The 15210-nt window shown below is 33.7% G+C and overlaps 1 protein-coding gene and 1 long non-coding RNA gene across 2 annotated transcripts; one reads left to right on the top strand and one right to left on the bottom strand.

Annotated features, from left to right (window-relative positions):
* Positions 1–1546: 1546 nt before the first annotated feature.
* On the bottom strand, positions 1547–3775 carry LOC135150098 (uncharacterized). Its single transcript, XR_010288405.1, has 3 exons — positions 3391–3775; positions 3226–3284; positions 1547–1781 (listed from the first exon to the last, which is right to left on the bottom strand). It is a non-coding gene; the product is annotated as an uncharacterized LOC135150098 (long non-coding RNA).
* Positions 3776–14021: 10246 nt separating this feature from the next.
* On the top strand, positions 14022–14735 carry LOC135150380 (uncharacterized). The gene is made up of 2 exons (XM_064086663.1): positions 14022–14129; positions 14298–14735. Exons 1-2 carry the CDS (start codon positions 14022–14024, stop codon positions 14733–14735), a joined length of 546 nt encoding a protein of 181 aa, XP_063942733.1.
* The last annotated feature ends 475 nt before the right edge of the window (positions 14736–15210 follow it).

Here is a 15210-nt window from a genome sequence, read left to right as displayed (position 1 = left end):
TAATTAATTTTAACACAAGTTTAGATTAAATAAATATTCCAACAATCCCATATGGCTATTAAACTGAGCCCGTATGGCTATCCTTCACAAGCCCGTATGGCTTTTAAACTAAGCCCGTATGGCTATCCTTCTGAGCCCGTATGGCTATTACTTCTGAGCCCATATAACTATTCTTCACAAGCCCGTATGGCTTTTAAACTGAGCCCGTATGACTTTCAACTTAACCGGTCTGGTTAGCCTGTCTGGCCTTTTGTTTGGTTGGCCCGTATGGCCTTTTGTTTTGCCCGTCTGGCGTCATGTTCATCAGCTTGTTAACACCTACATACATGCACACCGTCCACACAAAGTTGAGAGTTTCGACCATCCAAACCTCCTCCTGTTTCCCGACCTTCACACACTGCATATTGACACTCCCTGCACCTCTTTTAATACAGCCCAAAAATAACCGAGTAAACATCGCTATTTCGACCACATTCCAGTGCTACAACGTGAGTGTTATATATGGTGAATGGGCCTCGAGTGAATGGGCCTCTGCGCTTTCAAACCCCTGTAAATGACAAACGATTCTTCTTGTAAGCCCCTCTGTTGATGCTTTTCTTGGGACTTCTTCCTGGCCTTCAGCTTCATCCCAGCATGAGCTTCTTCTCGAAATGAATCGTTATCCCTCCACGGAATCGTAGGGAAGGCTGTTAAGCCTTGATACTCCCCCAAGCTCGGGTACCATGTTGCAATTTGATAAAAATAATAATAAGGATATAGAGACAGCAGTTTTATATGTATAAACAGAGAAGATACATTAAGACTACATTGTATTCTCTTCTAATAAACTAAACAAGATACATGCAGTTTAAATAGAACTACAGGCACAAAGTGGTAACACAAAAATAGCAACTATCCTAGAAACTAGCGTACTGGACTCCTAAAATACTTCAACTACCCATGACTCTCCTATAATATCTCTCCTGCTAATACACCCACTAATACTACTACTAATACACACGTAACAACTGATACAAACTAAACCACCTGCTAACAATAATTAATTTTAACACAAGTTTAGATTAAATAAATATTCCAACAGATAAGACTTTGCACAACTGTTTTAGTAGTTAGCTAGACTTGTTGGTAGTATGATCATACAACGATAGTTGAAATAGAGAAGCTCGTTTTTTCCTGTCTTGTACAACGGGTTTCGAACACCAGCCCACTTGTGTAAGGCCCTTCTAACAATATTTTAATTACTCAACTGTTGTGTTTAGTTATGTCAGACAACGGTTTTCTTTTTGACAGTTGGTTGTCTTTTACATGTTTTAACAATGATTTTTGTTTCATCATTATTGCTGGTCATTTGTTTAGACAATGATTTTCTAACAAGAAATCATTGTTTCCAGTTTTATGAGACAATATTTTTTATGAATAACCGCCATTGTATCATGTTATATATGACAATGGCCCTATATTATCCCATTAGCTAAAAATATAATAGACAATGATTTTATATAACTCGATTAAACTAGACCAGAGACGGTAATTAACAAGCCAAAAATTTGTAAACAAAAATCATCATTATGCACTGATAACCAGTGTTACAACCAAACCACATATACCATCTAATATCCACCAATAACTTGGTTGCTATGAAGATCAATCTACGACAAAGATTCTTTAATTTGATTTGAGCTCTCCACTGCTAGCTCTTCTATATTCTCTATCTTGGTTTCTTTATTTCCTCCGCTCTTTTTTAATTCATTTACCTACCTCTCCATTTGAATGCACCAGCCCTGACATAAGAAACACAAAATTTCTGTCAATTTCTTTTGAAAATGTTTATGAATGCAATAGTCTAGTAAAATTTATGTACCATTCATGCAAACTACAAAACAGAGCTTGAGGATGATCATATAGGATTAAGAGTATGATAAGTAGGATATATACAAACATAGATAAGAAGACAGATACTAATAAACTGGGTATGTATTTTGTGTTTATTTAACCTTGCATATGGTATATATTATATGTGTATTGTTCATCCTGAATCCATGCAATCTTTGTTAGAATTTCAAACTCTTGAAGAATTTGCATTAATGTAAACAGCTGGGTCATAAATGGAGTAATATGAATGGAAGAAAATAGAATCACTAAACCCATGAAATATGGCAGACTTAAATAAAGATGGCAGAATTCAACTAAGAGCAGCACCTCTATACCGCATATACATTCTTGGAAATAAGGTGGGCTAGTTTGAAACTGAAGTATACACACTGACTCTCAGAAGCTAGTTTCATGCAGTTCAAAGCTTGTGGAGAATATACCGCACCAATTGATAAAAATAACTCAAGGCTGGTCACCAGTCAATATAGTAGGCTAGTATTAAATATAGCTTATGTAATGGATGAGAACAATTAGTTAGATTATGTAAGCAATGGCATAATCCTCTGCTGGTATATAAATAAAACTTCCTAGCAATCTTATAATATATAGAAGTGAGATAGAATTGAGAGAACAAAAGAGCTGAAGCTGCTCAAAAAGGCTGAATCCTGTGTGTAGAAAACAAGTTGTATCTGTGTTTGAATTAAAACAATGCCAAGCAAAGAAACAGCGAGGATAGCATTCCAGAGAAAAGACCTACTTGGGATCTGAGAGTACATACACCTAGGAGAAGAATCACTTACACGAGTATTAGTAATTATTAGTTAAAATATTTCAAAATGATACACAAATCATCGCATATTGATAATATCAAACCCCAGTAACAGTTTAGATACAAAAGAAGATTAAAAGAGGCAATAGGCTTAAAAAGATTTAGTAACAGGGAAACAGTACTCATGACTCCAAACAGAGAACTCTCCAAACAGAGAACTATGAGCCTTCAATGAGGCAATTGCAACATCAAAAAAAACACTAACCAAAAATCAAGTCTTCCCTTATCAGGAGTTTCCAATACAAGTACATATAAATTATTATACAAGAATCTTAAAATTCACATCAAGTAAAACCAAATCACTCCCCCCCCCTCTCATTATCTCTCTATCTCTCTCTTACTCATTTCCCCCTTCTCTCAATCACTCTTCCCCTAGCCTCTTTTTCTTACTTAGTCTTCCCCACACTCTCCATTTATATCCGTCCAGATAATACAAACCCAAAATATTAGCACATAAATATATTCATATAAACTGAACAACCCAAAATACATCAACTGAAATCCCAAAATACAACCCCCTTTACCTTGATTTCAAGCCCAATTGAAATCCCTAATTTCAAGAAGCTGTAAAAACCCTAATCACCTGAAAAATCGAGATGTACGAACAAATCAGTACAATTAAGATAAATTAGAATAAATTAATAGTAATCAGTATACTACGTAACAATGTAATAAAATCCAAAACATACCCACTAAAGAAAATACCTAAAGGAAATAACCAGATGCAACATTATAGAGAAATGGGCAAAAAATTGATACCAACTAAAGATTCAGATGTAGAAAGTATCTGGTCTCATGGGCTTAGTGATTCAAGCTCAGCTTGCTTGTATGGCAAAATAAAAATCAATTAAACATGAGATTTATGCACATAGAAATAGAGATGTATTCTAACAACGTCCAAATCAAAGATCAAACAAACCAGTTTAGAGAGTTAGAGATAGATATGAAAGAGACACAAAGATTGAAAAAATCTCCAGATCTAGGGTTCATATTGTGTATTTGTTGGTCTTAAGCGGCTGTCTGTCTTGTTTGTAGATGAAGGGCTTTGTGAATTGAATCAAAGGAGAAGTCAAATAAGAGGGGGAATATAAAGGGGGAAATGAAATATTGAACGAGGAAATGAACTAAGAGTGGGATGCAAAATTTGGATAAGCAAATTTTAAGAGATTATATAATATTAATAAATTTCACAAATATTTTTATAGATGTGTAAAATAAATATTAATTTATTTTTATTTTATACATATATGTCGATAAATATTTATTTTAAAATTAAGACATTAATCTGAGACGAAATACTAGTTAGAAGTAGGAGTCAAAATATTAGTTGATTGTTAAATTAATTCTCAACCTAAATATTAAATTTAATCTTTAATAATCAACTAGCAAAAGGACTACACGGTCAAACTAGTCTATTTTGTATTATCTCTTTAAAAAATTATTTATTAATTTATTTAAAAGTATATTTTATTGGAAGACAATGGTTGTATAATTTTTATTTTTATTCTTTGAGAGTTAAAAATTGTCATTTTCATGATCAATTTTGATTTTGTACTATTTGTCTTGAAAATATATATTTACATAATAGATATATGCAAATGGGTATTGTTTATTTGTAATAAGAAGATATTTTTATATAGATGAATATAAATCTAAAATAAGAAGTATTAGTATATGTTTTATGTTTATAATTTAGAAAATACTGGATAGAATCTTTGTTATGTATACGATTATCTCTGTATTAATTTATAAATATTTTTTTTCGATAATCTAACCGCACGGATGTCGAGAATTAATAATATTAGTCATGTATAAAAAAAATCAAAATTTTTATGTTTATTTTGTATGTTTTTAAAAAATACTAGTCAAACATAAATTCTGTCTTATTGTAAAAAGGTATCTTTGTCATGTCTAACAGACAACGGTTTTTATAAGCACCTATGTTGTATCATTGAAAATGACACAACTATTACGGAAGTTATACCGTTGTATGAGAATCCATTCTTTAAATTAGGCTCAAACTACACAAAAATCCGTTGTATAAAAGTAGTGTAGACAACGGTTTATGGGAAGGAAACGGTTGTATAATAAACTTTCATTTTTATAAGTTAAGAATTCGCATTTTCTTGATCAATTCTTGTTTTTGTACTCTTTGTATTAGAAAATATATTTATATTATGCATATATGCAAATATGTATTGTTCATTGTAATACCAAGACAATTTCGTAGTTCGGATGTAAGTATTAGTATGTATTTTATGTTTACAATTTAGAATGTACTGGATTAATCTTTGTTATGTATATGATTAGCTCTGTATTAATTTATAAATATTTATTTTGATGATCTAACTGTACGGATGTCGAGAACTAACAATATTAGTCATGTATTAAAAAAATCAAAAAATTTTATGTTTATTTTGTATGTTTTTTTAACAATACTAGTAAATCGTAAATTTTGTCTTAGTGTAAAATTATATTTTTTGTCCAACAGACAATGGTTTTTATACGCAGCTATGTTGTATCATTGAAAATGAAACAACTGTTACGGAAGATATACCGTTGTATGAGAATCCATTGTCTAAATTAGGCACAAACAACACTTCAGGGAAAATCCGTTGTATAAAAGTAGTGTAGACAACGGTTTATGGGAAGGAAACAGTTGTATAATAAACTTTCATTTTTATAAGTAAAAAATTCGCATTTTCTTGATCAATTCTTGTTTTTGTACTCTTTGTATTAGAAAATATATTTATATTATGCATATATGCAAATATGTATTGTTCATGTAATACCAAGACAATTTCGTAGTTCGGATGTAAGTATTAGTATGTATTTTATGTTTACAATTTAGAATGTACTGGATTAATCTTTGTTATGTATATGATTAGCTCTGTATTAATTTATAAATATTTATTTTGATGATCTAACCATACGGATGTCGAGAACTAACAATATTAGTCATGTATTAAAAAAATAAAATTTTTTATGTTTATTTTGAATGTTTTTTTAATAATACTAGTAAATCGTAAATTTTGTCTTATTGTAAAAAGGTATTTTTTATCGTGTAGTGTTTAAGGACAATGGTTTTTATACGCATCTATGTTGTATCATTGAAAATGACACAACTGTTACGGAAGTTATACCGTTTTAGGAGAATCCATTGTCTAAATAAAGCTCAAACAATGCTTCAGGGAAAACCCGTTGTATAAAAGTAGTGTAGACAATGGTCTATGGAAAGAAACCGTTGTATAATAAACTTTCATTTTTTTATGTTAAAAATTTGCATTTCCTTGACCAATTCTTTATGTAATGCAAGAAAAACCTATGACTATCAAGAAATTGATTATTTTGTTATAACTTTGGTTAGGACTTTTGAATCTTTGCACTCTCTTATGTACATTTATTTTCTTAAAATTCATTCAGTCAGACAACATTTTATTAGTTAGTAGAGGCTTGTTTATAAGGTCATGATACAATGCTAACAAAAACAGTTGTCTGTTAACTTCCCAATTACACAACACTATATGGAACCCTTGTATTAACTTTTCATAAACAACACAACAAATAAAACACCTGTCTCATTACAACTACGGTTTCTTGAAATATTGTCTGAGGTTTCTTCACACAATAGCACCGAAAACAGTTGTCTATCGTGCATCATTACACAATACCACAGTTAAGATACCGTTGTCTAATTGAATTTCATAGACAATAGTTTTTTAACCGTTGTAGGTTGTAGGTGTTAGACAATATTTATTCGACGATGAAAATAAACCGTTGTCTCTTGTTTTTGGCCAACACTTTTTTCAGCGTCCGTTGTCTGATCAGTGTTGTCTGATGCCAGTTTTGTTGTAGTATTGAGGCTTGATTTATGATTGATTGTTGTTGCGTGTAAGTTTTTAGTATAGAGTTAGTGATTACAAGTATTAATTAGTTTTGGGTAAAACTGAATCATGAGTTTCTTTGTTGTTTTCGGTCGAATCTCTACTTGAACTACTTTGATTTATGATCCTTGCTAGCTGCATGAGGTTCTTGGTGACAGATTCTATGTGTTCAAGGGCTCCCGTGTAGAGAATTGAGATATTGGAAGTTGCATATTAGTTTTTAGGCCTTAATAGTCAATTTTTGGTGATGCTTAAGAGTCAATTTGTGGTACCATGCTGCTAGGACAAACCTGCCTTATTTTGATATGCTTAAGAATGGTGTGAAATTGTTGTTGGTTAGTGTGTAAATTCTGGAAGCTGAAATTTTTCTCTGTTTTGGATACTAATTAAGCATGTTGAGAGTAGTTGTAAATTATCAAAACCTCTGTAACTAGATGCTATGTAGAGTCTTATGTGATTACCAAGAAGAATTACTTGACTTGGATATGTATAATTAAAGTTATGAATTTTGTAAGCTAATAGTTTCAACCTCCCTTCTATAGTTGCAATTCTGTTGTGTACTTCATTTTCAAAAATGCATAACTTAATAACCACACGTCCAGATCTGCTTTTGTTGTTTTTATAATGTGGTTATGTGATTAGTCTTTGGTTTGTATGCTTTGAATATCATGATTTGAGGTCGTTTTGTATTTTATAAAAATTGGATTAGCTAGATATGTCAAAATTGTCCAAGTCTGCCCTGTTTTGCTAAATGAGACATTGTGCAAGTTCTATAAATGATAAAATGATAGAATCTTTTTGGATTGACTATATAATTCCAATTATTATATTTTCTGTTCATATTGCTTAGAGAAAAGACTTGATATATCATGCTATAAACTGAAGTAATTGAGATACTTGCTGCTCAATGGTGTTAAATAGTTGACTTAAACTTTTAATTCCCGTTTCGTTACTTGATCAATTTTTTCATACCTTATATGGTTAGAAAGCTCTTTGAATATCCTACCTTTCTTGATGGACGTTCATTTGATATTGAGATAGCCTAATGGTAGTAAATTGCTAATCTTTCAGTGGCTGTCCGGCAGTTTATGTGACTGAGAAATAACTGTAAATTAGACAATAATTTTATGTGTTAGATGTATGATATCTGTATATATGCATATGTGAGATTCTTGTTTATATGTTATGTGTAAATAATATATTATGTGGTTGTTGTATATTATATATACATTATTTATTTAGTTATTATTTCATTGTTTCATTCAATTCTTATTTGATTATATAATATTATATACTATTATCTTAATATTTATATAGAGTGTAAAGTATGATTGTTTTTTTAATCGCCAATGGGTAGAGATGAAATCGAATAGTGACACGTTTTTTATTACTATTTATATGTCCGAGTAGGCGAGCAGAAGAGAGCCAATCGCGGACCAACCCTAAACTGTAAGCTGTGCTACACGTTTGTTAAGGCAAGTATATTATCCAACTAACTTGGTTAAAGATTTTGATGCCATGATTTGAAACTTGATTTTTAGAATATTACAATTCTGTTTATCATTGAAATCAAAGTTTAAAACTCTACTAGTTGCCAAGTATTCTAGATTGTTATAAACGAAGAACTTGTATAACTTTTGATGCTTTAACCTATCATATTTCTCCCCTACAAAGTTGATTCTCTAGAACCTGTTATAAGCTTACAATAACACTAAGAACTAATACCTTGAATTCTTCAATGTTAACAAACCAGAAGTATTCTTCACCTAATAGACCACTTCACTTGGTTGTCATATGAACCTAAATAAGAACCTAAACACTTAACCCTCAATAGCTATTTCCCAGTCTTGTCATAAATAATTCATATTATCTTTCTTTATGAATTATCATTCCCTTGAGAGAATACTTGGCATAGTAGAATTCCAAAGTTGTTTTGCAACAATGATTTATAGTTTTAAAATGATTTGAATTATCTGTTTTAAAAAGGGAATTGGTTGAAAAATGTTTTTATGACTGAGGCGCTAGTCACCATTACATTTACAAACATCTGTAGCGGGGAGCCTGATGTTTATATAAAGCCAAAGTGTGCCTAGGATCCTTTATATTTGAGAACTCGTATTGGATATGCGGGTTCAGAGCTTTGTCGTGGGCTGATCACCCATCTTAGCTCGTAGCGTCTTATCTGTTTCCAATTCCATAAATATGAAACTGTTTTGCTTAAATCATACTGTGTTGATTAATCTTTAAAGCATGTTACATTCTTGATATTATTGCCATGCTTTACATACTATTTATGATTTACTGTTGGGTTGGATATTATATACTTGCTGGGCACTTTTGCTCAATATTTTAACTCTATTTTAAAGTTAAACCCGAAAGTGGTGCATTTGCTACAGACCGCCCGCAAAAACTTTGGAGGGTCGGGAACTGACTTCAGGCGTCGTTTCTGAAACAACCGGTAATTTCGAACTAATTCATAAGCACGATACTTATATTCTATGTCATTATGTCGAATACGTGGAATCGTTAAATAAGTGTTTATATATTTTCATGTTATGTGGTATTGCAAGTATCACTAATATAATTTCTACGCGATATATTTTGTACGCGAGTAAGATTTCTTGTTACGCGATTTAGTGATAATTGAGATTTATACATGACTTGATGGCATAATTAGATTCTATTTCGTGTTTAGAAAGTCGTATGCGAGAGATTTCGCTACGCGATTAATTATCTTGCACGATTCGGTGTTAATTTAATAGTTACGACTACGCGATTTAATAATAGTAGAGATAATCGTAATTAGTGGTAAATTGTAATGCGAGCGATTATGTGATATGATATACGTATATAATTGTAGTGCAAAGTCGTTTCGTTGTGAATTATTACGTGTATTATTGTGTGTAAATTCTTTAATTACATAGATTATATATTAGAGTGTAATACTTGAAAATGCTTTTAAAAATATTTCTTTGTCCAAAAATTTTCAATCATGATTTTGTTAAACTTGTAGAATCTCATAGTATTTATAGTATTAATTTGATGATTTATGGAATTGTAGTTTATTTATTAAAATCCATTCATTTTATTCATACTTTTAATAATTATAAGATTACACTAGTACCCTTGCATGCATTTTGGTGGAGAATAGGGTCCAAGGGCATGACCGACCATTCACCCTCTTTGACTCTTGTAATTACCACTAAAACTTTTCATGCATTCTCACCTAAATCCACTAGAAGGATAGATTTGTAACTACCCAAATCCACTCACTTCTAGTCTAGTCAAAAGCACAAGACTTCATCATTTCCTACACTACACTACACACAAAATCAAACCCACCAAACTCTCCTCCCTCTCTCTCATTTCAGTTGAGTAGAAACCCCCTCCCAAAACCCTTGTACATTTCTTTTCATAACTCCATATACACACATAATTTACCACTCATCCAAGAGAGAAAAATCATCTCCTAGTCACAAGCTTCCATTTAAGGTTAGTTTGAGTTCTTGCATGTCACTAAGCCGAAATTTTCAACTTTGATTCATGTGAATCTAGAGTTGGAATCATGGTGGCTTAAAGCTTGGGCAAAGGAGTGGTCTTGAGGAGGTGTAATGCCCCCATTGTCAAGCCACACCCTTGAAGCTCACCCATTCGGCAATGACTCTAAGGAGCCGAATGGAACCCCTTTTGTAAAATGGTTTTCTTGACAAAACGGAGGCTTGCATGTGATCTTTAAAGAGTCCTTAATCTGTTATATAATGTTTTACAAAGCTTTGATACTTTCATGTTATGATTTGTGCAAAAGATTTGAAGTTAAGTGCTTTTATGCCATGACTTTCATAGTATAAAGTGTATGCTGATTTTGTCACTTTTAAACTGGTTTTTTGATCAATGCATGCCTCGGTTTATGCCATAAAATGCTAGTATAAGACGTGCCATGATTAGTCATATTCAGTTTTGATGTATTATGTGATTTTATATGCAGTATTATATCGAAATCATGCTTAAAAATGTTGAAAACCAATCTGCTCTGCTCTGCTGAGATTTTGTTGCTTCGGTAATGTGATTTTTGAGGCTTGATTTGTGTTGTAATTTCTTGTATAAGGCTATACAGTAGTTGTATATAGATTATAGAGTAGAGTTGTTGGCTTGGTTGTTGTTGAATGGTGTTAAGATGGGTGATAAGGTGGAAGGAGGCACACACTAGCACTGGACAGAATTTTTGCACATAGAAACTAGGAGTTTTGGTGTTAATATGGTTGCGTTTTGCTTGTCCCGAGTGTCCAGGAGTTGAGAGTGAGCTTAGTCATGATTCCAGTAGCCTTAAATCACCAAAGCCCCTTCATTTAGATAGGTATACATACCCAAAACAGTAGCTACCCCAAAACAGGGCAGAATTGAGTAATCTGTGTTCTTGTGAGGTTTTCACCTTGTCATGAGTGAGGCCTTCATGGGGACTTGGCTTAACTGAGCTTAGTGAACCCTTAGGAAGCCTAACAAACCATTAGAACCCAAAACCTAGTGAGAAAATAGAGTTTAAAATCAGAAAACACAAGGCAGTTGGGAAACAGGGTAGTTTTCAGCAGTGTCAACTTTGAGTAATAACCTGGGAAGTTTCAGATAGGGCCTTGGAGTGAAACCAAGTCTGAGAGATAGCCTTAAGAGTTGGGAATCCATAGGAATTGATTTTGTAGGAAATCACTTAGTACACATCAAGTTATATCAGTTAGGATGCAGGTAGTGCAAAGAGGTTGCAACAGAGAACCTCACTGTGCCCTTTGAACATTTTAAACCAAATTGTGTGAGGCCTTTGTATTGTATCAATTCCACAAGTAAGTTTAGAGTCTTAGAAACCTATTAGGAGTAAATTAGAGTGAAGGCCCTAGTTAGAGCATCTTATTTTCACTAAGTAACTGAGAGCAACCTTAGAGAGCCATTGGAGAGTTGTAAGTGCAACTCTTGCATGATTGTCAAGGGTATAAGGTCTGAGTTTTTGCAAGCACCTTTAGAACTAAGATAAGGTCAGTATAGGGAGTTTAGAAGTTTAGGAATAAGTCTTTATGTGTTACTTGCTTATGTGTTTAGGAGTTTAAGTATATAGTATATGATATATATATATATATATATATATATATATATATAATAAATCATGCCATGTCATTATGTGACTATGTAAATTATGTGACTATGTGGAGTATGTGATTACATGATTATGTTAATTGTCTAAATAATCATGTATACTTATAGTTAAATACGTGTAATGACTCTTATAGCGATAGTTAGCTAATAATAGAGATATTAGGATACGTAACTAGAGAATAGGCGCGTGTAATATAAATTAGACTTAAAGTGCCATTTAGTGACGAGGTTAATATTATGTGTAGGTTCCTAGGCGAAAGGAAAGGCTCGTACCATCAAGATTCAATAATCTCAGAATCTTGAAAAGGCAAGTTACTACATCCTTAACTTTACAATTGTTGCAAATATATGTGCACCCGTGACTCGTAAATCCTTATGAATATTTAGTTGCGATAATCACCATGCCTAATATATTCGCAAATACCTTGATAAAAATTCCGATCATAGTAGTACCTTCTTTTCCAATATACCCTTACATTTGTACCCAAAATGTTAGATTCCCTATTAAAAACTTCCATTAACACCATGACACGTATACTTTCATAAATACCGAATAACACTTGATAGAATTGACTTTCTTTTGACTATGGAACTTGCCCCCCTTAAGTCCAATATGCGCTTGACACATCATTAGTGAATTTGAATCCCTTTGCCTTATTTCAATAAAATGAGATTAAACCTTTTCCGGCATCCATGTTATAAATCAATGAATAATAAAATGTTTTTTTTAGTGACTTGGACTAGACGCAAGTCCTTTTCACATTGTATTAGGCTCACATATAGCCTAGGGATCCCATTATATTTGAGAACCCAGCGCGGTTCGGGATTACTTCGCGGCTGATCACCGGCTGTAATCCGTAGCGTCCTAAAATGAATTTTGATGATGATATGATTATAACATGTTGCCATATTGCCATGATGCCATGATTTACATACCATGATTATCTATGTGTTTTTCCATGCCTATTCATTATATTATCATGAACCTTAATGATTGCTTTATCATTTATTCTTGAATCTGTTTCGGATACCTTTGATATTATTATAATGCCATGTGTTTAGGACTGTTAGTACTTGCTGAGCGTCTTTGCTCATGTTCTCGTATTTAACCCCTTTTACAGCTAGCAAATATGGTACGCACGAAGCAAACTGCACGTAAGTCGACCACTGACTACGCTGAGAACTGTTTGAGGGCGAAGGTAGTTATATATGATATAAGCGGCTTTCGCTATTATATTTTGTACTAGTTAGATGGGCTGATCCACACTCTGAACTTATAAGATCTTTTGGGACATGTATTTCACTCTTTTGGGACTTGTAATTAACTTAGTATTATCTTTTGGGGATTGATATTATGTAATCTTAATTTCCGAATTTATTATTTATCTACCACTTGTTCATATTATATCAATTTGTGTGTGTGTGTTGGTTTGGGGTGTGACATTTTTGGTATCAGAGCCAGGTTTAGAGTCCCTGGACAGCCCAATTAGGATCATAGGGTGTATAAGTATATTATATATTATATATATATATATCGGGAGTATTATTATGCGTCGTTCGATGTAATCGTATCTAACCCTTTTGTATATATATATATATATATATATATTATTGACAGCAACGTGAGCACTCATCTTCGGTCCCGCCACCTGAACCAATCCCCTTTTCTGTCTACACTGACTTGAGGTTGGAGCTCGACACTATCCAAGGGAAGTATGACAGGCTTATGGAGCGCATCGAGGAGGTCTATTCGAGTGATTATATCATGGGTGACGGACCTAAGGAGAAGACCATCTCTAGGCTTGAGTCATTGATCCAGGTGGCCACATCCAGGTTGGAGAAGATGCCGGTACACCGTAACCGGTCCAGCCAGCTTACTGTGCAGATGATAGCGGATGAACTTAGGAGCATGGTCAAGATGCTGCGTGAGGACACGACCCCTGACATCCCTAGGACCCGTGAGGAGGAGACCGAGGAGGCGGACGAGGACTAGAGGACGTGACCTTTAGTTGCTTAGGCTGTTCCTTTTATCACTATGTTGTTTATTTCCGTTTCTAGACTTTCGTACTATTTTGATTCAGATCTGTACTCGTATTTCGTACTTTGACATTCGTACCTTTCGTTTCAAACCATGTTTTAATTCAGTAATGCACTTTCCTTGATTCCTATATTGCTCTTTAAATTTGTTTATAACCATGCATCATTTCTATTGATTATATTGAACTGCATACCATGATAATTGCGAATAATACCGTAACCTTGTATCATTTAAAATTTTATAACTCTTATTTCAGAATATGGCACCTAAAAGAGCTCGAGGAAGACCCACTAATAACCGAGAGAATGAAGAAGAAGGAAACCGAAACGCGAACCAGAACCCTGATATAGCACAACTTCTAGAATTGGTACGCCAACAAACAGCCACTATTGCCCAACAACAACCACTTCTTCAACAAATGCAACCACCACAACCACCTCCAGAAAATGTCACCACTTTCAAAACCTTCCAATCTGTAAAACCCCCAGAATTCAAGGGAACCCAAGATCCGGTTGAAGCTCATGCTTGATTAAAGGAGATAGAGAAGGCTTTTGCCTTAACAAATGTTGGAGATAATCAGAAGGTGGAGTATGCTACTTATTTTCTTAAGGGAGAATCGAACTATTGGTGGGAAACAGCAAAAGCTTTAGAACCCGAGGGGATTATTACTTGGGATAGGTTTAAGAGAATATTTTTGGATAAGTACTTTCCTTGCTATATGCAAACACAAATGGAGATGAAGTTCTTTGAATTGAAGCAAGACAATATGACGGTTGGGGAGTATGAGAAGAAGTTTACGGAATTATCTAGATTTATGGGAGAGTATGTTGATTCTGAAGAGAAGAGAGCGAAGAGGTTTCAACAAGGACTAAAGCCGTGGTTGAGAAGTCGGGTGGCAGCTTTTGAATTGACTACTTACGCTGAAGTACTTCAAAAATCAATGGTAATTGAAGGTGAAAGTGAGCAGAATTAGAAGGAGAAGGGGAAAAAAAGAGAAGATTTGAATCAAGAGAAGAAGGCTCAAGTTACAAGGGCCAGAATCAGAAAGTTAATCAGAGGTTTAAACCTCAAAGTGGACCCGGAAACTTCAAGAAGAGAGAATTTGGGAACAAGTCACAAGAAAACAGATCTCAATCGAGTGGACAGAAACCCCCGCAGGGATCAATTCCGGAGTGTAAAGTTTGTAATAAGAAGCATACGGGGATTTGCAACAAGGCGAATGTAGTTTGTTACAAGTGTCACGCAAAAGGCCATTATGCTCATGAATGTAAGAATCAGAAGGCCAACATCACGTGCTACAAGTGTGGTAAAGTGGGACATGTGTCGAGAGAATGCAAAGGAGCGGTTAACAATCAATTGCTACAAATGACTGCTATGCCATATCCGATGAATCAAGCAACTCCTATGCCAACACCATCATTTCTAATGTCTTTCAATCAACCTCAAAT

This window comes from Daucus carota, chromosome 2 (genome assembly GCF_001625215.2).
Source record: "Daucus carota subsp. sativus chromosome 2, DH1 v3.0, whole genome shotgun sequence".
In the NCBI taxonomy this organism is placed as follows: domain Eukaryota; kingdom Viridiplantae; phylum Streptophyta; class Magnoliopsida; order Apiales; family Apiaceae; genus Daucus; species Daucus carota.
The sequence above is the reverse complement of the archived record's forward strand: the minus strand, read 5'-3'. Positions and strand labels throughout refer to the sequence as shown.